The 22600-nt window shown below is 39.7% G+C and overlaps 1 protein-coding gene across 1 annotated transcript in view; it reads left to right on the top strand.

Annotated features, from left to right (window-relative positions):
- The window catches only part of Tbc1d32 (TBC1 domain family member 32), a 202417-nt gene that overhangs the window by 86279 nt on the left and 93538 nt on the right, over nucleotides 1-22600 (top strand). The window contains exons 18-21 of the mRNA XM_005073305.4: nucleotides 1725-1863; nucleotides 6904-6991; nucleotides 9622-9740; nucleotides 15523-15639. Of these exons, the coding sequence (XP_005073362.1) occupies nucleotides 1725-1863; nucleotides 6904-6991; nucleotides 9622-9740; nucleotides 15523-15639 (463 nt within the window). The remainder of the gene's footprint in view (nucleotides 1-1724; nucleotides 1864-6903; nucleotides 6992-9621; nucleotides 9741-15522; nucleotides 15640-22600) is intronic.

Below are 22600 nucleotides of genomic sequence, written 5' to 3'. Positions count from 1 at the left end.
TTTTTGATCACAGTCTACATTCTCTGTTGTGTGTGTCTGATCTGGACCTGTGTTTCTCCCTAGCAAAGGGCTTGCTCTCAGTTTATTTAACATCACAGAAAACAGAATGAGAAAGGGATGCGGAATGCATTTTTATAGAAACCTCCCACACTTTTACAAGAAGTTCCTTTACTGACTCCAGCAGACTCAGAAGAGCAGTTGAAACCACACACAGATATTATCATCCTATATCCATGTTGCTTCTAACATTTACGGGATATTTGTTTTCCTCAAGGTTCTTTTCAGTGTCTTAGCTATTTTCAGCAAATGATTACCACAGCATACAAACACACTTCTGGGTCAGGGCTGTGAAAGAATACCCAGTTTAAGATTAAAGCTGTGCATTTAGCTTAGAGTGTGAAAGCTAATTAACTGGGAGCTGCAAGTCCTAGTAGATAGGTTACATTGTTATTTTAAAGGTACTTTCAACTTGAGGGAGGAGGCTGAGTATCCAGCTCTAGACCTCAGAGCATACTGCTAACTGGAATGCAAGGACTGGCCACAATTCAGTCTCCCCAAAGGCAAGAGCTATTTTCAGAAAAAGATAATACTACAGACTTCATAGTATCCTCCCCTTTGCATGGCAGGATGGTAGGAGTTCATGCTTGCACAGCAAATACTCTTACCCAGAGAGCCATCTCCCCAGCCCCTTCCTATGCTGTTTCTCAGTTTGCTCTTTGAGAACCATTATCCTTAAGAACATTTTGTGTGTTTAGTTAGCTGTCCGTTATTCTCTTTGTTCTGAGACAAGGTTTGGTTGTGGAGCACTAGTTCTTTCTAGCCCAGGTTTGTCCCAAACTCACAGCATTCCTCTGGCTCCACCTCTGGGTGCTGGAATTACAGGCATGTGCCACCATATCCGGCTCTAGCTAGAAGTGCAATGCTCTATGCACTGGGCTCCGTGGCTGCCTCCCAGCTCTAACAGTGTCCTTTAAAAAGGTAGTATAAACTCATTAGGTATTTTTGTGTTTTAAAATACAATATGGGTTTGATGTATATGTTCTTAGGTAGTTTAATTATATATAAATGCTGAGACCTACCTATTGACCATTCAGCTTTTTATTAGCTCAATCAGGTATCTTAGGCAGGCAAGGTAAAACAGCAACACATTTTACATAATTAAACAAAAACATCATATCTTTATGTAACTCAGCAAATGCAGGATAGATAAATGTAACATATCATTAAATAATGGAAGTAATGTTGCACAACAGTTTCTATAATTTTTTTAACCTCTGGACCAAGCTATCAGTCTTAAAAATGTGTTTTGAGAAAAATGTTGTCACTCACTTCCAAATAAAATAAAAACATATGAAAATAGAGGAGAAAATATGGATACTATGCTGGAGAACATGAGAAAACAAATATTTTAATAAAAAGAATGCATGAAAACAATGGAGAGTTGAGGTTCGGGGAATGCAAGTGCAGTAGAATTATCCTGGTAAGTTAGAGCGTGGATGAGAAAATCAGGGCGTGGGGTGCTGCACCTGAGATGAAAAGGCCACTCGCTCAGCAGTGGGAGCTGTCAGTGGAAGCGAGAAAAATGCTCACCGTTTCCATCTCATTTCAGAACATGTCCCGAACAACCTGCAGTCAGGGTATACTCGGTCACTGTAGTTCTTACCCATGCCGACCTTAAGTATTGTCAGTTTTGGGGATATTAAAAGTCCCTCTCCCTGTTCCAGTGTGGCTTGGGAAGACAATTTGCTGGATGACTTACTCAACTTTGCTGCCACTCCCAAAGGGTTACTACTTCTTCAGAGAACAGGTGCCATCAACGAATGTGTGACGTTTATGTTCAACCAGTATGCAAAGAAACTACAGGTATGAGTTACCGTCTGTTCCAAGCAAAAGGACTTGTTGTCGTAAAACCATCCGTCTGCTCTTTGTGTGTGATGGGACTATTAAGATTCATTTAAAATACCGTGTTACGTGGTACCACTTGATTGTTTTTTTAAAGGAAAGTTGATATTGGTATCTGTGGCTGTTATTTTGAAATTGCAAGCAGCCAGATGGAATTGGAATTTTCAGTTGATTTTCCAGATGTTTTATAAGCATGATATAATACATCCATATGTATCAAGGCTGGGAAGAACTTCTGGGGAAAAAATCCTGTTAAAGCTAAATGTATGTATCAATGAAGGCTTTGCCCTCGGGCGTTTTAAAAGATACAAACTTCCCTTTAGAGAGATTATATTTTACTGTTAAATAAAACTTACAAGGTAATTTATTTAGTCAGGCAGTCTGAAGTAAATGACTCATAATCAGCTTTGTGTTTTTCCTGTAATAAGAAAGATCCTTGCATTCCTGGGATTTTTCAGATCTTAAGTATGTTTCTGAGGGTTTTCATCTCTCTCTCTCTCTCTCCCCTCTTCCCCTCCCCCTCCCTCCCGCTCCCTCCCTCTCCCTCTCACTCTCTCCTTGGTCTTTTGACCAGGATCAAGGCATGCCTGTACATGCTATGTGATGTGTGTGTGTGTGTGTGTGTGTGTGTGTGTGCTGCGTGTACATGCTGTATGTATGTGTGTATTTCTGGGGGTATGGTATGTATGTGCTGTGTGTGTTTGGTGTGTATGCTCTGTGTGTGGGGGTGGTGTGTATGTGCTGTGTGTGTGTGTGATGTGTGTGTGTGTGATGTGTGTGTATGTGTATATGGTGGTGTGCTGTGTGTGTGTGATGTGTGTGTGTGTGTGATGTGTGTATGTGTATATGTGTGGTGTGCTGTGTGTGTGGTGGCTGTGTGTGTGTATGCGTGTGTGTGTGATGTGTGTATGTGTATATGTGTGGTGTGCTGTGTGTGTGTATGTGCGCGCGCGTGTGTGTGTATGTGCGTGTGTGTGTGTGATGTGTGTGTGTATGTGTATATGTGTGGTGTGCTGTGTGTGTGTGTATGTGTGTGATGTGTGTATGTGTATATGTGTGGTGTGCTGTGTGTGTGTGTGTGTGATGTGTGTATGTGTATGTGTGTGGCGTGCGTGTGTGTGATGTGTGTGTATGTGTATGTGTGTGGTGTGTGTATGTGTATGCGTGTGTGTGTGTGTGTATGTGTGTGGTGTGCTGTGTGTATATATATGTGTGTATGGTGTGCTGTGTGTGCGTGTGTGTGTGTGCTGTGTGTGTGTACATGGTCATGCACTTGGGTATATGTAGAGGTCAGTGTTAGCTGTCTTCCTAAATTGCTCTCCACTTTCTTTTTTAAATATGTAGTTATATTTTATATACTTAATATAGTTGTTTAATTAGATTTTTGTCAAGAAATTTAGACCACAGGTTTGTGAGGATAAATTCCATTTGTTAGAGCCCAAAAGGACTGCACATGTCCCTGGAGCTAAGGAATAGCTTGACCTTTTGCAGACTGTCAAGTCCACAGCATTCTGATCAGCCTTGCCCTGCACAGTAATCTTGTATTTCCTCTATTCTCTGTCAGAGATCCGCCTCCCTGGCACCTGCACTTGCCCAGTTTACAGTTCTTGAAGTTGGCATCGGCGAGGTGTTTGGAGACTTTAGTATCACTGATAGCAGTTTTTGTGGAGGTGGCAGTGGCTGGTTTCTGGTGTGTTCTGTGCAGAGAAGATTGAGGGAAGTAGGTCCAGCCACATGCAGCAAAGCACCAAATGCCCAAGCTGTTTCAGGAGAGCTCTCTTGTTTCGTGGCTGTCCATTGAGGATGGTCAAGACTGGGCATGGTGTGATACTCAGCTTCCCACATGACGTGGAAGACTTTCATGCCCTGAGTTTGCCCCTTCCCTGGTGGCACTTCGGCAGGATAACACCTAGGTGTCTTGCAAAGCTTAACTATGTGGTTACCTCCGTTCTTGTCACCACTGACTGGCTTTGTGACAGTGGCAGGATCCTTCCATGGCTTTAAATTTTTGGTTTTCCTTCAACCTTGGGTTTAGCAGCTGAGTGCTTATCCTCTGCAGCACCCTTCTGGGACCACAACAGATAGGGAGTGTTCCCAGTTCTCCAACAGGTCGGGCTCCAGGCTGCAGAGGAGCTTCCCCTTTTGGCTTCTTAGCCTTGTCATTACCCTTTGATCAACACCTCAGCCCTCTTGACTGCAGGTTTCTTCTCCTTTGTGTCAGGCTCATCAGCATTCTTTGCCACCATCTTGCAAGATGGCAAAGAGCTCCATCTTATTTTTTGATAAAGGATCTTAGCTGGGAACTTAGTAACTTAGGGCTAGGCTAGATGGCCAGCAGACCCCAAGGATGGCCAGCAATGTTGTCTCTTCACCCTAAGTGCTGAAATTGTAGGTGTGTGCCACCAAGCCCAGCCTCCCTTACCTCCCTCCATCCCCAAAGGCTGGCTTAGGCAGATTGACCTCCTGCTTATGCAGCAAGCACCTTGCAGATACAGCCAGGTCCCCAGTCCCTGGTATCAGTTCTTTCACAGTGGTTTTTTGCCCCCCCCCAATCTCTAGCATCTGTTATCTGTTGTCTTTGATGTTTTTGTGTTGCCTCATGGCAAGTCGTAATCTTTTTACGCTCTTAAATTCTAATCCCCTACCTTTGTTTAAAACTATAAGAAAATAAACAATGCTTTCTTCTTGCCTCTGCCTGTGAAGAATAGTTTCTGAGGCAGGCCCCTAACATTCTTTGCATGAGGAAAATGTGTCTCTGTTTTTTCATGAGTTTGTGAGGTTAGGTGTATATGTGCTGATACATTTTTTTGTCTTGCTTTATTGAAGGTGGACCCTAAGTGCAGAAAACATAGTTTCTCCCCTTCCTCGTTTTATGGCATGCTTGCCTTGTCCATCTGTGTGAGGCTCCTCTTCTGTTTTATTTATTTTATTCTAGTGTCATGCCAGATTGCTAGCTCCATTTCATCCTGTGTGCATTTCTCAACCCCATATTTAGGATTTTACTATATGTAATATCCTTACACACACACACACACACACACACACACACACACACACTCACTCACACTTTTTACAAATGTTCCGTTTATTTTGCGTTCCCCCATAGCAGAGTTTAGAGCTGTCCTTGTATACTAATTAACTGCTCAGGCTTTGTTTATACTGTTTATCATTATGAAAATTGGCACATTTTCTTTTTCATTCAGGCACTTCAGATCAGGCAGGCATAGCTTTACATAATACATCTAGAATTAGATGTCATTCTTATGTTTGCAAATTTCAAAACCTAATAGTTTTTGCATCCTACCAGTAGCTTGCCTAGAAGAGACTGTCCCTTTGACACTGGAAATTTACAATGGTCGTTCTTCATTAGCATATTCATAATACTTTAATGTGCCCTGAGTTCCAGATATTTTCATCAGTTACATCCTCAGATAGTTTTCAAAAAAAAGAAAGCCTGGAGGCTAGGCTGTTTTCTTAATTTTGTGTAAGAGAGAGTGGGAGCCCGGGTTAGTTATGAAATGCATTTTATGTGTCTGTTAGCTGGCTAGTTATGATGGTCAGACTGAAACTCAGATTTCTTCTTTTTTAGTGTTTGATCATGTGCATGAAGACGTACCTTGTTGAATAAAGTGTCCAACTTATGATAACTTTAGTCCTTTTTAGAATAAGTGGAAATTGGACAAACCATGTGGCTGCCCATACTCCAGTTTTCAGGTCTGGTGGGCGGGCCTTAGAGTGTGGTGCTCTTTGGCAGGAAGAAGCAGGGAAAGGAGGATAGGCGTTTATCTTCCTGGACTTCTGTGTCACTGCAGAACAGTGGAGTGTAACTCAAGGAAAATGAGAGATAAGACTAACAAGATTGAAAAGGAAGGCTAATTATAAAGACATAAGCAATCAAAAGTTGATGAATAAATCTAATTTTCAGCATGGTCATTTAGCTCCTTTTTAGCTAAAAGGTATTTGTTGTTGTTTTTTTCTTTCCTTAGAACTGAGGCTACACTTTATGTTTGAAGAGCTTGAAATTAAACCAGATGTTTTTAAATAAAAGTTCTTAAGTAACAATTCTGAATGGTTAACTCTGTTCAGATGTTGGGCATCTTACAGACTAGCAAGGTCTGATGTTATAATGTCGCTTTACCTCCTTATTCTGATCAATGTGATGTGATAGGCTCATTTCTGTACTCACCCTGTGAAGGTTTATTCTTTACAAAGTGTCAAATACTGAAGGACTTTTACACAGAAACTGATATATTGAGGTTTAGGGGGAAAATGTATCCTCTAGAAGTAGCTATCTTAAGGAGAAAGTAGTTTTTTGAGTTTTCGTTTTGTTTTGATTTTTTAAAAACCCATTTAAGAATCTGGCAATGAAAGTTTATAAATGAAGAAGTGGCCCCAATAGAAATAATAGGATGATACAACTTAGTAACGATGGTTTGATAGAATTTAGAACTAGAAGCTGTCCTAGTTTTACTTGACCTAAGGTTCCCTTTTATGAGAAATAAGCCCCTATATTTATGAGAAAATGTAGGTCAGGAGTAATAAGCGACTTTTCAAAAATATTTATTTTTAACTATGTGTATTTATGTGTGTGAGTTCAACTGTCCACAGAGGCCAATGTGTTGGATCATATGGAGCTAGAGTTATAGGTGGTTGTGAGCTTCTACATATGAATGCTGGGAACCGAACTGAATTCTGGGAAGTGAACTTGGGTTCTCTGCAAAAGCAGTTTGTGCTTTTAACTGTGGACTCATCACTTCAGCACCTTACTAAATGACTTGTCAAAGCTAGGACTAAACTCAGATCAGAAATAAAATGCTTAAAAATACCACATTTGTTCTAATTCACTAATTTGCTGTTGTTTGTTTGCTTTTCTGCTGTTATCACCTGAAAGAAATGTCTAGTCTTGTATTTGTTAGACTGGTAAGCAGCTGTGCATGTAAGTTTGTATTGCTTATAATAACACAGTGTGTTCTTCTCTTCTCATTTGGTTCTTTATGTTAGATAAACAGGCAAAAGAAGTTTGACTATGAAGTTTTGGTTGTACAGGTGGCATCCACAGCAGCCGGGGCAGTAGCTCTACAAAATTCAGGCAAGTTTTTTCCTCAGAAATAAAATGAGATCACTGTTAGTAAAATGAATAATAGCCTGATAATGTCCCAGAATAATTTCAACTCTAAAATTCTTCTTTCCAGTTTGTGACCATGAAAAAGAAAGTGTTCAGTATTATTTTTGCTTTCCATGAAATTACACTGGTGATTATTTAATCCCATGAGATATAGAGACTCTTATTTTACCTTTTTGTTTTTAGAACAGTGGTACCTGATGATCTGTGCTAAAACTTATTCAATCATTAAAGAATCCCTCTGTACCTTATAAACCTAAAGAATGTCATTTGTCTTGGGATAATTAATTGTCCTGGACAGAATGGCCCAGTGTTTAGTAGATATGCATCTGTATCACAGTTGTCTCATATCTGTACCAGTTTCTTATTTCCATCATTCCTCTTTCCTCTAGAAAGCATTTCCCTCACTCTGTAGCCTTCACACACTCTTTGAAGTTTGCCATCTGTATATATTCTCCTATATCAATTGGGTTTATTGGTAGGAAAGTAAGCCACCGTGATTGTAATATACTCCATGATTAGTTTGTCAAGCACTGAGCAACACATAATTTGTGGTAAATAAGAGGAAATTCCAGTTGGAGATGTTGGATTGTCATAGCAGTATCAGTGATCACTATTGGCTTACTACTTAAACCAAAATATTTTATTTTATTATTATTATTATGCTTAACCAATTTTGGTTCTTTGCATATGTGCCTTGACAAAGCCAGCCCTAAACTGAATCACATTTTCTTCTACTTTGGCTAAATATATGTAGCACTGTAGACAGGAATATATTAATAGATTCGTTTGAAGATTAGATTTCATCCCAGATTTGCTTGTCATTGAGTAGTTAAACCTTTGAACCTCATCCTCTCAAACTCTTCTTGAGATGGTTAAATGAAATCCTACACCGGTTACAGATGACTACCGATCCCTGAACTTACATTACAGGTACTGCTTGGCCACTATACATGCAGTGTCCCATTTGTATGCTGTGGAAACTCTGGAGTTTCCATTCTCAGATACCAAAATTCCCTGGTCTCTGAAGATGAGGAATCACCTTCCACCTGTGAATGCAAACTAATTAATAAACTCTTAAATTAGACACCAATATCCTTAGTTATAGAGCCTACACTTTTTTAGTTGTGCCAGAAAAACACTTCTCTCATTTTGTTATAAGCATATTGGTTTTTCTTGAATTTATTTTGTTTTTTTGAGATTTTAATAAAATTACACTATCCCCACTTCCCTTTCCTTCCCGAAAGCCCTCTCAAATACCCCTTGCTCTGTTTAAAATTCATGGCCTCTGTTTTTGTCATTGCTTCCTATACATATATGTATATTCATATAAATCCCTAGAAATATAAATACACTCAGCTCAGTCTCTATAATGTTACTTGTATATTTTTAGTGCTGACCATTTGGTATTGGGTAACAAGTTGGTGTGCTCCTCTCTGAGGAAGAATATTTCTCCTGCTCTCAGCATTCCTTGGTATCCTGTAGGGTTGAGGCTTCCATAAGCTTTCTCAAGTGTCCACTTTGTCATTTTTTATTGTCCTTGTTCCGCTCATGCTTACGAAGTTGTGTTGGTATATTTATGGGTATAACTCCTGGTGTTACTAGGAGACACAATCTAACAGCGAACTCCCTGACCTCAGGTTCTTACAGTCTCAGCACCCCATCTTCTGCTGTTTCCTGAGCCTTAGGTGTGGGATTTGTGTTGTATATGTATCTATTGGGATGGGGCTTCACCACTCGGCATTTTGATTGATTGTGACTTTCTGTAACAGTCTCCACCTGACCAGGCGTTGGTGGTGCATACCTTTAATCCCAGGACTTGGGAGGCAGAGGCAGGCAGAGCTCTGTGAGTTTGAGGCCAGCCTGGTCTGCAGAGCAAGCACCAAGATAGGCTCCAAAGCTATACAGAGAAACCCTGTCTAGAAAAAAAACAAAAACAAAAAACAAACAAACAAAAAAACAACAACAAAAAAGTCTACACCTATTGGAAAGAGAAGTTTCTTTGATACAGGAATGAAGACCACACTTATCTGTGGGTATAAGGAGAGATATTTAGAATGTGGTCAGGAATTGAGGCTCTTTATGATTAGATGTTAAATTTTTATAAGTGGTGTATGATTTGAAGAATTTAATAATCAGCTTTAATATTCATTTTCATTTAGCCATATTGTATATGACTCAAGAGAATTTAAAGGCTGCATTGAGGCAAAGTTCAGAATGGTTTTCAATATGGAATTATGAATACTAGATTAAGTGAACATATTCCTTTGATGCCTGCCTGACTTGGTGGTGCCTCCTATCTCTTCCTCGAGCTCCTGAATATATTCTTTACAGTCTCCAGGGAAATACTTTCCCATGATTTATTTAACATTACAGGGTGATGGGATATCATAAACATTTTGTAACAATGGCAAGTACCATTTCTAACAAGAGTAGATATTACTCTATTGTTTCTGTAAGATGCAAGCATTTTTCCTCTATGAGAGTAAATAAGTCTTTTCATAAGAATAATCCTATTTTCCATAAACCAGACTATACTATTTTATGTTATAACATAAATTATGCTATAAATATGACATAGTAACACTTCTTCCTAGGCTTCATTAGTGCACTTATAACTGAGTTATGGTCCAATCTTGAGTGTGGAAGAGATGATGTAAGGGTAACCCATCCCAGAGCTACTCCAGTGGATCCTATTGACCGAAGCTGTCAAAAGGTAAGAAGATGTGTGATGTAATAATGCACAGATTTGCAGTGTATTGCAGAGAGATGACTCCATGGAAACCCGACCCATGTCACTTACAAGCAGCAACTGGGATTTTTCTCTGTGTAGCCCTGCTATCCAGGAACTCACTCTGTAGACCACACTGGCCTTGTGTTCACAGATCTTCCTGCCTCTGCCTCTCAAGTGCTGGGATAAAGGTATGCACCACCACCTCCTGGCTTTCTTTTTTCTTTTTTCTTTTTTGGTTTTCTGAGACAGGGTTTCTTGTATTTTGGAGGCTGTCTTGGAACTCACTCTGTAGACCAGGCTGGCCTCGAACTCACAGAGATCCGCCTGCCTCTTCCTCCCAAGTGCTGGGATTAAAGGCTTGTGCCACCATAGCCCAGCTCTGACTAACTTTCTTATGTGGACCTTTTTTCATTTCATGCCTAAAAATATTTTTCATTAAAGTAAACTTAGTGAGCTGTAACATACCAATACTTGTTAGAAAATATATTGGAAGGATACTTTTCTTTCATGTTATGATTGTTATGTATTTTTCTTTCTTAGTAAAGGGTGATAACACACTAGGAAGTTATGAAAAACAATGTGTCCTGTAGCAAAGAGAAACCGACACCACAGAAGTTCCGGAAGCTTTTGCCCTCGGATTTGAATCTGATGAAGTGAACAGTAGAGCAGGCAGATAGAAGGTGTTGCTAGGGGAGTGCAACAAACATTTTATAGAAGTGCTTACCCTGTGTCCTGTTGTAATGCAATGGCTTTTCCTATGTGTAACGTAGTCTCCTAACTTCTTTTAGTTGAAGTAATGATTCCCTGCAGTGAAAGCCTGAACAATTTTTATTACAATAATGCCACAAAATTATGTAAAAGTACTCCCCTCTACCTACAATTTCAGAAGTTCCTTTTCTCTGGGGTATTAGGCTAATTCACTCTCATACAAAACATGGACATTGGAAATAACTTAAAAATGGCTGGGTGTTGGTGGCGCACACTGTTAATCCCAGCACTCGGGAGGAAGAGGCAGGAGGATCTCTGTGAGTTCGAGGCCAGCTTGGTTGAGTTCCAGGACAGCTTCCAAAACAATACAGAGAAACCCTGTCTAGAAAAACCAAAAAAACCAAAAAAAAAAAAAAAGAAAAGAAAGAAATAACGAAATAACTTTAAAAAACAGTACAGAGAGATATAGCCTATAATGTTAAAAACTATAAAAGCCTAGCAAAACAAAAAATTCTGAAAGAGGTGAGAAGTAAGATCCAAAGGAACTGAAGGTCAGTAAGGGAAAACAGATAAGACAAGAGTAGCCTGGAGCATTCATGGTACTACAATTGCATTCCATTAAAAGGACACCCCCCTACACACACACACACACTGAGAAAATAAATGAAAAAAGCAACTGTAAAAATAATAAGTTCCAACTATATGCTGTCTTGGTGAAATTCACTCTTATGTAAAGGTGTCGACAGATACATTTTGTGTAAAGGATTGGAAAAAGGCATGCAGGAACACTATAGAGATCAGAAGAGTGGCATGGCCCTAGTTAGCATGTTAGTGCTTTTTTCCATTGCTGTGATAAGCACCATGGCCAGCAGCAACTCTGGGAGGGAAAGGTTTATGTGGCTCCTGTGTACTACTCACAGGAAGGAGACTGTTGAGAGACATTGGAAGAAGGTGTTGTTCATAAAAGCGTCTTCTCTACTATGACTCAACATTTCCACATATGTTATTACCTCTTGAGTCACTTTCTGATTTGTTCCCAAGAGTCCTGATAAAATAGAACTAACTCTGTCTCTTGAAACTTCAAAATCAAAATTAATTTCATACTTCCTAATACTGCCTACCACCCAAATTATTTTCCAAATTATTTCCTTCTTTCTGAAGTATAAAGGATAATTTGTACTCATTTTCTGAAAGCACTGTCCCCCATTTCCTGAAGTAGGGGATGGTTTTTTTTTGTTTGTTTGTTTTGTTTTGTTTTTTACAAGACAGGGTTTCTCTGTATTGTTTTGGAGGCTATCGGTCCAGCCCGGCCTCGAACTCACAGAGATCCACCTGCCTCTGCCTCCCAAGTGCTGGGATTAAAGGCATGCGCCACCAACGCCTGGCCGGGGATGGTTCTTATTATGGTAGCACTTCACTGCATCCTTTCAGGCCAGCTCTCTCTGAACCACACCCCCATATCCCTTCATTCTTCCTTGTAGTGTAATCCTCCTTATCACCACTAACCTTTCTTCAGAGCACAGTACCATCAGGCTATCTACTGAATGGAATGATCTCACAGTGTTTGTCCTGTCCTACAGGGTAGGGACTATTGTTTCATTCATGTTTTAGTTGGCTCTGGCACCTGGCATTAAAACATTTTGAGTGAATAGTCATTATGAACCTGTAAGTTTTAGTTCATAAGAAGTTGGTTACTTTAAGTAATTCTAAGCTTGAAATGCCAATATTAAAATTCATTAACCACTAAACCTTCTAGTTTCATTAGCACTATTACATAAAACCTTGTTATTCCCAAACACTGATGAGTAAATAGATATTTTGTGGTGTTTCAGTTTTAGGATGATATCTGATACCACAAACACATTTAATGTGCTTTTGTGGGAGCTAATGATTGCATTGAAACTATTTTCAGTTCCATCACAGTTTTATAATATGCTAAGTGCCTTTAAAAAATGTCTAGTGAGTGAGAAATGGGTTTGTTTGTTCTTGTGGCAATCTACTGAAATCTTTTCAAGTCTCTTTAAAATTACATGCAGGTTATTTGTTTTCAAATACAATCATTGGATTATTTTCATCTGAATTGCTACTTAATTTGCTTAGGGAAGGTAGCATATCAGAAATTATTACAGTTATATTCCAACAGAATTATTTTATTTCTTAGACAGGAGATTCCATAAACATGAGTGGAGCTATTGTGTGTAAATAGTAAGAAACCCTCAGTACATTGCTATATGTTTGATAAAGAAATCTATTTCCTATGAAAGTAGACATCTCTTCAATTTATAAATTTCATTTGTAATCCATTACTATTAAGCAGAGATTCACTTATTATATCAAAATAATACTGGATTAACATAATGAAATGTTTAAAACATTTGAAGTTCTATTGTACCTTTGGTATATTCTCTGGATAGTATAATGAATTTTTGAAAGTTATATTGAAATCTGTAAATCATCCTTCTACTTAATACCTGTGTGATGAATTTGTTTATGTAATTGTTTTGCTGGTAGTCACGAACCCTCTAGTTCCTTATAGTTCTTTTCGTAGTAATTTAGAGACACCTTCCTCTATCATGCTTTCCTTGATAACCAGTCTTTTCCCGCTACTCCTTCCTACACTCATCTAGAGTGACAGTATTCCTTCGTACTATTCTCTTTTTTTTATAATCATTAATTTTTTTATTTAGGTTAGAAACAATCTTGTTTCACATGTCAATTCCAGCTCCCTCTCCCTCCCCTCCTCCCCCACCCTCTCTACCAGATCCCCCAGTCCACCACCCAATCTCCACTCTGATCCCCAGGGAGTGTGAGGCCCTCCATGGTGGCTCTCCAGTGACTGTCATTTCATCCAGCGCAGGGCCTAGGCCCTCCCCCAAGAGTCCTGGCTGAGAGAGCCTCCCATATTGTGGCATGGGCACTCAAAGTTTATTTGTACACTAGGCATAAATACTACCCAAGGCCCCATAGATTACCTAGGCCTCCTCACTAGTATTCTCTTAACAAAGCATGCTCTGTAAATTTTAACTAAACCTTTACACTTATTATTTGGTAATTTTACTGTTATGTTAATATACATTAGGTTTAAATTCTGGATTATATTGTTAGGATTGGTAAGAAATTTCATCCTTTTTTTAGGAGGTTGTATGTGGTGGGGGAATATAGACACCTTAAACTTAATGTATGTTCATTTTTTTTATCCAGAAAACACCGTATGTTGTATATGTTCACCATATGACCACTGTAATTTGTGAAGTATCACTCCATTGAGTATAAAAGGAGGACATGGGAAGTGGACTCTACTTCCTGTTCACAAACAAGGATTGGACAGTGGCTATTCCTGTTAAATAGTACCTGACAGCCATTTTTTCATTTGCAGAGAGAAACCTTAGCTAGAAAAAGAAAATGTATTTTAGTTCTTATACAAATATGCTATTAGTCAAGGTCTTTATCATGCCCTCAAGTCTCCTTATCTATTAATGAAAAATCAAATCAAGTAGTTTTTTACTTTTTTCAAATTTTTATTTTTCTCATAGTGAAGAATCTGATTCATGAATTTTCAGTCTACTGAATTTTTAAAATATCAAACTATTAAGCAGAACACAATGCTTACAAACAACTACAAATATTATATAAACTAATAAGTTGTGGAACTTCTGGAAGAAGACAGAGTCGACTGAAAAGAATGTGACAAACTTTTGAAGTTAGTGCAGGTGAAGGCAGGTGGGGTCCATTAATAGGACGAGAGAAGTTTGTAGGTGGCAGTCAGTTGAAAGAGACCACATGACTTCATATGGGAGAATGGTGAGAAATGAGACTTTGGAGATGCAGCAGAAGAGAGTGAAGTGCCCTGAGAGTCATCTAAAAAATTTATACTTCCTTGCTGTCCAGTGATGGATATCCATGGAATGCCTTTTAGCTAGGAGCAAGAATGGAGTTGTGTGGGAAATATATCCAATTGCTGTTAAGTAGATGAAGCTAAAGGATGGACTTGGCTTACAAATGCCATGGAAAGGTGAACTTGGTATGATCAGACCAGGACAAAGGAACTATTTTCCTAGGAAGGTCATGGCTATTGAAAATTAACTAGGTTTCTTTGATTTTCATTGAGAATATTAAAAGATAATCTTATGGACTAAGTGATGGAGATGTCCTTCTATATGCAGTTATATATGTTTCTTTTATTGGCTGATTAATAAAATACTGATTGGCTAGTAGCCAGGCAGGAAGTATAGGTGGGGCTACCAGATGAGAATTCTGGGGTGGGAGTACAGAGAGGAATGGCCAGAGAGACACCATGTAGCTGCTGGCAAAACAGGACACCCGGAATTCTAGGGTAAGATAAGGCTATATAGAAATATATAGATTAATAGTTATGGGTTAACAATTAAGAGTTAGCCAATAAGAAGCCTGAGCCATTGGCCAAACAATTTATAATTAATCTAAGCCTCTGTGTGTTTATTTGGGTCTAAATGGTGGCAGGACTAGGCGGAATAGTAACTTCCATCTGCAACTAAGCTTGAGAATATATAGATTTTATTATTTTGCCTTAGAGTATTACTTTCTTGGATTTTTCTTAGTTGCAGTAGTGTAAGGAATGAGAAAGTGGGCACTGTTTCGTTTATCATCAGAATCTAACATCATAATTGCATAGTATTTTGAAATGTTTTCTAACTCTTACATGTGCTGCTTAATAGTTGTTATATTAGTACTCTTAGAGCACTGCCATTTTAAAACCTATTATGGTAGATATTTCATGCTGACAATAGATTGGTTTTTTTGTTTGTTTGTTTGTTTTTTGGTTTTTCGAGACAGGGTTTCTCTGTATTGTTTTGGAGGCTGTCGGTCCAGCCCTGCCTCGAACTCACAGAGATCCGCCTGCCTCTGCCTCCCAAGTGCTGGGATTAAAGGCGTGCGCCACCACCGCCCAGCGACAATAGATTGTTTAAAGAAACTAGCCCTCATAGACATTCATGAGGGCTGTAGCATTTACATGAATGACTCTGTGTAACATTAAAAGTAAAAACAAGCTATTTCAATGTCTCATCCTCTCCCCTAGTCTTTCCTCGCGCTGGTGAACCTGCTGTCCTACCCTGCTGTGTATGAGCTAACAGGCAATCAAGAACTTCCCAACAAGGCAGAATATTCTCTTCGTGAGGTTCCAACATGTATTATTGTAAGTTACTTTCTTGATTATTCTTTTTACTTGTTGTCTACTGTTTAAGATGGTAGCAAAAACATAATTTGACAACAATACACAAAAATCCCCATGCTTGGTAAGGTCAAGATTGATTACTTATCCCTGAATTAGCAAATTTTGAGTAATCTATGAATGGAAACTTTTATCTAGGTCATGCAACCATTATCTAACAGAATGCAAAGCAATCCCTGTGCAACCAGGAAAGCAATTTGTCATGTAAAGAAGCTTCTATATAAATTAGTTCTAGATGACTAATTACTTGTTGATTTTTATTGTTTTGGGGATATGCTGCCCAGCTCCAAAATAGAATGGAGTCTTATTACTTATAAATACCCTGCCTTAGTTTGGCTTGTTTTTAGCCTCTTTCTTTCTGTCTCTTTCTTTCTTTCTGTCTTTCTGTCTTTCTTTCTTTCTTTCTTTCTTTCTTTCTTTCTTTCTTTCTTTCTTTCTTTCTTTCTTTCTCTGTCTCTCTCCCTCCCCCTCCCTCTTTCCCTTCCTCCCTCTTTCTTCCTTTCTTTCTGTTTTTTTTTTCTAGATAGGGTTTCACTGTAGCTTTGGAGCATGTCCTGGAACTTGCTCTGTAGACCAGGCTGTCCTCAAACTCACAGAGATCTTCCTGCCTCTGTCTCCCAAGTGCTGCGATTAAAGTTGTGCACCATCAATATTTGCCATCTCTTTTTTTTTTTTTTGCTCCATTGCTGTTCTTTTTTCCCCTATATTTTTTAATTTAAATTAAATTATAATTTAAATTAAAAACAATCCTATTTTACATATCGATCCCAGTTCCCTCTCCCTCCCATCCTCCCATGTCCCCTACTAACCTCCCCAACCCATCCCCCTTCTGCTCCCCAGGGAGGAGTGAGGCCCTCCATGGGGGATCATCAAAGTCTGTCACATCATTTGGGGAGGTAGGTCCACTCCCATGTGTGTAGGCTGAGAGAGTATCCCTCTACGTGGAATGGGCTCCCAAAGTCCATTTGTACATAAGGGGTAAATACTGATCCACTACCAGAGGCCCCATAGACTGCCCAGACCTCCTAACTGACACCCATATTCAGGGGGCCTGGTTTTGTCCTATGCTGGCTTCCCAGCTGTCAATCTGGGGACCATTTGCTCCCCTTGTTCAAGTCAGATGTTTCTGTGGGTTTCCTCAACCTGCTCTTGACCCCTTTGCTCATCACTCCTCCATCTCTACAACTGGATTCTAAGAGTTCGGTTAGCCATCTTTTCTTAAATTATCACATCTATCTTTTGCCTCTGGGCTTTTGTCTTTCTCTGTTTCTGTATATCTTTTCTTTCCTTCTTATTCTGTGTCTGGGTGTGTGGCTGGCCCCTTGAGTCCTCCTCCTTTTTCTCTTGCTCCTTCGTCTTTTTCATTCCTTGTTCTCCCTTCTCCAATTTTTTTTTCTAGTTATTCTCCCTGCCTGCCAGCCCTGCCTATCCTGCCTCATTATTGACCATTCAGCTCTTTATTCAGGTGTTTTTAGACAGGCAAAGTATCACAGCTTCACAGAGTTAAACAAATGCAACATAAAAGAATGCAACACATTTTTACATCATTAATGCCTTAACCCGTCTTTGTGGCACCAGTCTGTATTAACCTGTGTTTGTGCCTGAGAGGGGGAGTGTGGATTGTGAAATGACAGGTTAAACTGCTGGGAAAAAGACAGAGACACAGGATAGAGTCAGAGAGCAATCCAGTGAATACTGAATTCCCCCAAGTTTCTCCAACGTTTCTTAAGTACCCCAACCAAAAGGGGGACAAGGCAGAAGACTTCCATTATCATTTATATGAAACAAACAGACTTTCTTCCCTTAATCCTCCAAACATTTGACCACACCTTAGACTCAATAGTAACCACACCTCAGATCAAGTTTGTTGTTATTTAGATAAGACATCCTCTACCAAGATTAAAACATCCTACAGTAGCCATACCTTAGACCTTTAGGTCTTATGACTTAACTAAGCACAGTTTTGAACTCTCTGACCTTGAGCCAATATGAACTGGAGCCCGACAACTAAACAAATGTTCCGTGGTATAAACAAATGTAACACACCCCAAACTAATATTCCAGGACACTAGGATAATTAAGAATAAATTATATCTAAAGCATCCAGTATTTTTTCAACCTATGTTCTGATGAATTATGTATTATGTCCATGAGGCCAGAATTTGCATATTTATTTAATTTGAAACTTAATTTATATTCAAAATTGCTCATATTATTAATTTGATTTAACAATTAAAGGGGATGTAGTTCATTATCTTTGAGTGTATTAAACACAAATATATACATGTGTGCATGAACACACATACACAAGGATTAATAAAGAATTACTTAATACTGAAATTCTATTTCTTTCTTTCTTTTGGTTTTTCGAGACAGGGTTTTTCTGTGACTTTGGAGGCTGTCCTGTAACTAGCTCTTATAGACCAGGCTGGTCTCGAACTCACAGAGATCTGCCTACCTCTGTCTCTCGAGTCCTGGGATTAAAGGCATATGCCATCAACACCCAGCGAAATTCTATTTCTAAACATTAATTTTTCCTTGTCTGTCTGTCTTAGGTATTACTGGTTTTTAGAAATGGCTTTGTCCTTTTTGCATTCTTTTCACCTTTGTTAATTCCAAACATTGGAATTTTAAAATTGTTTTCTATCATGGGAAAGTTTTGGGAACTATTTTGAAGTAAAATGTAAAGATAGATATGTCTCTCATTAAACCCTTAAGTTGAGTAGGGGGAAGAATAGAGGAGAGAAGGATGAGAGATACCATAATAGGAGGAGCCATTATAGGTTTGAAGAGAGATCTGGTACTAGTGAGATGTCCAGAGGCCTATAAGGATGACACCAACTAGTAATCTAACCAATAGTGGAGAGGCCACCTTAAATGCCCTTCCCTATAACGTGATTGACGACTTCCTTGTGTGCCATCCTAGAGCCTTCATCCAGTGGCTGAAGGAAGCAGAGGCAGATACCCACAGCTAAACACTGAACTGAACCCCTGGAACCCAGTTGCAGAGAGTGAGGAATGATGAGCAGAGGGGTTACGACTTGGCGGGTGAAACCCACAGAATCAGCTGACCTGAACAAGGGAGAGCCCATAGACCCCAGACTGATAGCTGAGAGGCCAGCATGAGACTGATCTAGACCCCCTGAACGTGGGGGTCAGTGAGGAGGCCTCAGCATCCTTTGGGGCCTCAGGCAATAAATCAGCATTTAGCCCTGTCATCTAGATGGACTTTGGGAGTCCATTCCTTGTGAAGGCTTGCTGTCTTCGCCTGGACACATCGGGGGAGGGCCTAGGGCCTGCCCCAGATCATATGACAGACTTTCTAGATCCCCCAAGAAGGGCCTCACCCTCCTTGGAGAGTGGAGTGGGGACTTAGGGAGGGGTGGGGAGAGGGTTGAAGGGGGTCAGGAGGGGAGGGAGAGGGAGCTAGGATTGACATGTGAAGCAAACTTGTTTCTAATTTAAATTAAATTAAAAAAAATCTGTTCTAGAATTTGATGCCAGACTAGGCTCCATAACAAGAACTTATTTCAAAAACATTTTTTTTGTTGTTGTTGTTTTGTTTTTCAAGGCAGGTTTTCTCTGTGTAGTCCTAGCTGTCCTGGAACTGATTCTTTTAAACCAGGCTGGCCTCGAACTCACAGAGATCACTTGCCTCTGCCGCCTGATTAAAGGTGTGTGCACCACCACTGCCTGGCTTTCAAAAGCATTTTTAAATTAAAAAAAATAAAAGCTTTCTCAACTGAAAAAAGAAGAATCTGGAGTCATTTATTTTCTTAAATTATTCCAATCCCATCTTCTTGTGCTCAGTTTTATCTCATTGCTTATGTGCTTTATAGTTAGTTAGCTTTCTTATTCTGCTGCTTGACTAGTGAGTGACTTTGAATGGGTTAGATACTGATTTTGTCTACCAAAAGAGGGCACTGTGCTAAGGGTTATACAGATACTGAAGCACAAATACTATGTGACACACTAATGTGGTGACTCTAAAATAGTCCTAGTAGTTTAGAATCAGAGAGTAAGGTTTTAGTCATCAGGACAGAGGTGGGACAAGAAGGCAAAAGAACCAACTCCTAGTTACATGGACAAGGTTTTGATTACACAGGAAAATATCCTAAAGATTTATTGTATAACATAATGCTTATAATGAATAATACTGTATTATATACTTAAAATTTCTTAGTAGAGCAAATGTGTGCTAAATGTCTTTTTCAGACTCAGAAAGAAGGTAAGAAGAAACTTGAGGTTTGTGGACAGAAGTAACTAAAGGTGTCATCAAAACCAAACTCCCTTCTCAGTGATCTAGGCAGGACGGCCATTGACTTTTTTACTTTTGCACTTTTTAATTTAGGGTTTTTTTTTTATTTGAGCATTACTAAATGCACATTATTTTTACCTTATTCCTTCTTTAGACTTTTCCTATGTCCCCCACTCCCTCTCTTTTTTATTACTGTTACACACACACACACACACACACACACACACACACCACTGAGACTATTTAGTATTGCAGGAGCTGCTCAGAGGCCGTGGATGGGTGCTGCTCATTCTGTGTGGTTTGCTCAGCCTGCTTTCTTATAGCACAAGCTACAGGATCACAACCCCACCCGAGGCACACCCACAATGGGTGGCCCCTCCCTCATCAATCACTAATTAAGAAAATGCCCTGCATGCTTGCCTACACCCCTGCCTTATGGAAGCATTTTCTTAATTGAGGTTCCCTCCTCACAGAGGACTTGCAAGTTGACCTAAAACTGTCCAGCACAATAATGTATTAGGGAGATTTCCCTGGAGAAATCCGACTCTCTCCCTTTCAGCAGCCATTGATTGTAGTACTCTTCACCTAGGAGTGGGTCCTTGTAAATTTTTTCTCATCCACTTTGTCCTGTTGACTGGTGGTGTCATTGTTCAGGTTTTGTTTCCACAACCATATTGTTGAAGTTTCATGGGTGCAACTTCTCTATCGAGGCCAGAAGATAGCCTTGGTCTCTGGTTATGAAATATCTTTGTCCCCTCTCCTGCCTTTTTCCTTGAGCCCTAGGTCTAGGGTTCGCATTGTTCTCTGCATTTTGATCTGTCATGGAACTCTGCCATAGTCACCATCTGCTCAGAAAGAAGCTTCTTCAGTATGGAGTGAGAGCTACAGTTGTCTGTGGGTATAAGGACAAGTATTTAGAATACAGTTAGAAATTATATTAGCATAGGAAACTGACAATTACAGATTCTCTTATGCAGTCTATGATATTTCCAGCCAAGAGTAGTTGGGTAGATTTGCAGTATCAGGCATGAATATCACCCTGTTAAGCAGGCCTTACATCAAGTTAGGCAGTTGTTGGCCACTCACAAGATAGAAGTGCCACTGTTGCACCAATGAGGATTTTTTGCCAGGCTAGTCCTTGTTGTGGCTCATCGGCTACACAGCTAATGAGAACTGTGGGGTTCTTTTCTCTCGTGGCAGCTTGCATAGCTCTTTCCGATATATGTCCTTAGGGTACAGACTTACAAATCAGTGGCAGCTCAGTTCCTCCCTCTCCCGTGTCCAAAGAATGTCATGTGGTCAGGGTCTTAACCTTAAAATTCTGGGAGGCAACTAAGGACAACTACAAAAGCCTACATTGTTCTTGGGATCTCTTGGACTACCTGACCAACAACCTAAAGGAATGGTTTACAGTGCCTGGCACTAGGGTTTTGTCACATAGTCAGTGGCTTTGGGGAGAAACATTATCACCCCGTGTATCATAATTCTATTGAAATTATCTATACATTTGTCTATCTTCTACTTATCTATCCTCCATCATCTATCTAACTGTTATCTATCCATCTCTCTGTATCTGTCATCTATTAATCTTCTGTCTATCATCTCTCTATCATATAAATATATTTTAGGTATTTCATGCCTGGTTGCAGTCTGACTCCAATTCTTGACATGCCTAATCATCTTTACATGACCATCAACTCTTCCTGACTGAAATCTTCCTCTGTTTCTCTTGTAAGGATATTTGTCTTGGATTGTAAAGATCCTTCTGGATGAGCCGGGCGTTGGTGGCGCACGCCTTTAATCCCAGCACTCGAGAGGCAGAGGCAGGCGGATCTCTGTGAGTTCGAGACCAGCCTGGACTACAAAGCGAGTTCCAGGACAGCCTCCAAAGCCACAGAGAAACCCTGTCTCGAAAAACCAAAAAAAAAAAAAAAAAAAAAAAAAAGATCCTTCTGGATGACCTAAGATGATTAAGATTTTTAATTTATTTCGTGCTTTAAAGGCCCCTTTTTCAAACAGGGTGACATCCAAGTTCTGGGGATTACGACACAGAAAGACTTTTAGAAAGTTGGTATTTAACTCATTGTATAGGGTAGTGACCTTTTTCTCTAGTTCCCCTAATGAAAAGTCCCAAGGAAGGACCTTGACTGGATTCATTTTCATCATAGGCTAACGAAGGCAATTTACTCTTGCAAGGTACAGTTGTAGGGGTTTATTGACATATTCCTTACCCTGTATCTTCTCATTTCCTAAAAGCAGCAAGATAGCATGTGTATGACTACTGAACTACTTGAATAGAGTGGGCCCTCAGATGAGTGTCTACTTTTTACCATGCTTTTTCTTCTGGGCCACCAATTAGCTCCCAAATCATGACACAGAGACTTATTATTAGTTTTGAATGCTTGGCCTTAGAATTAGCCTGTTTCTCTTTATCTACCTTTTGCCTTAGGGCTTATTAACTTTCTTACTTCTGTATATTCTACTTTTACTGCTTCAATGGCTGGCTGGCTGGCTTCTTGCCCCAGGAGTGTCACTCAGTCTCTCTTCCTCCTCCTCTCATTCTTCCTGAGCCCAGAGTTCTTCTATTTACTGTCTCTTGTCTGGCAGTTCCACGTATACGTCTCTTTCCTAACCACTGGCCTTTCAGCTCCTTTTAGACCAATCAGG

This window comes from Mesocricetus auratus, unplaced genomic scaffold (genome assembly GCF_017639785.1).
Source record: "Mesocricetus auratus isolate SY011 unplaced genomic scaffold, BCM_Maur_2.0 Super-Scaffold_100018, whole genome shotgun sequence".
Lineage (NCBI taxonomy): Eukaryota > Metazoa > Chordata > Mammalia > Rodentia > Cricetidae > Mesocricetus > Mesocricetus auratus.
This window is presented reverse-complemented; position numbering and strand designations above follow the sequence as displayed.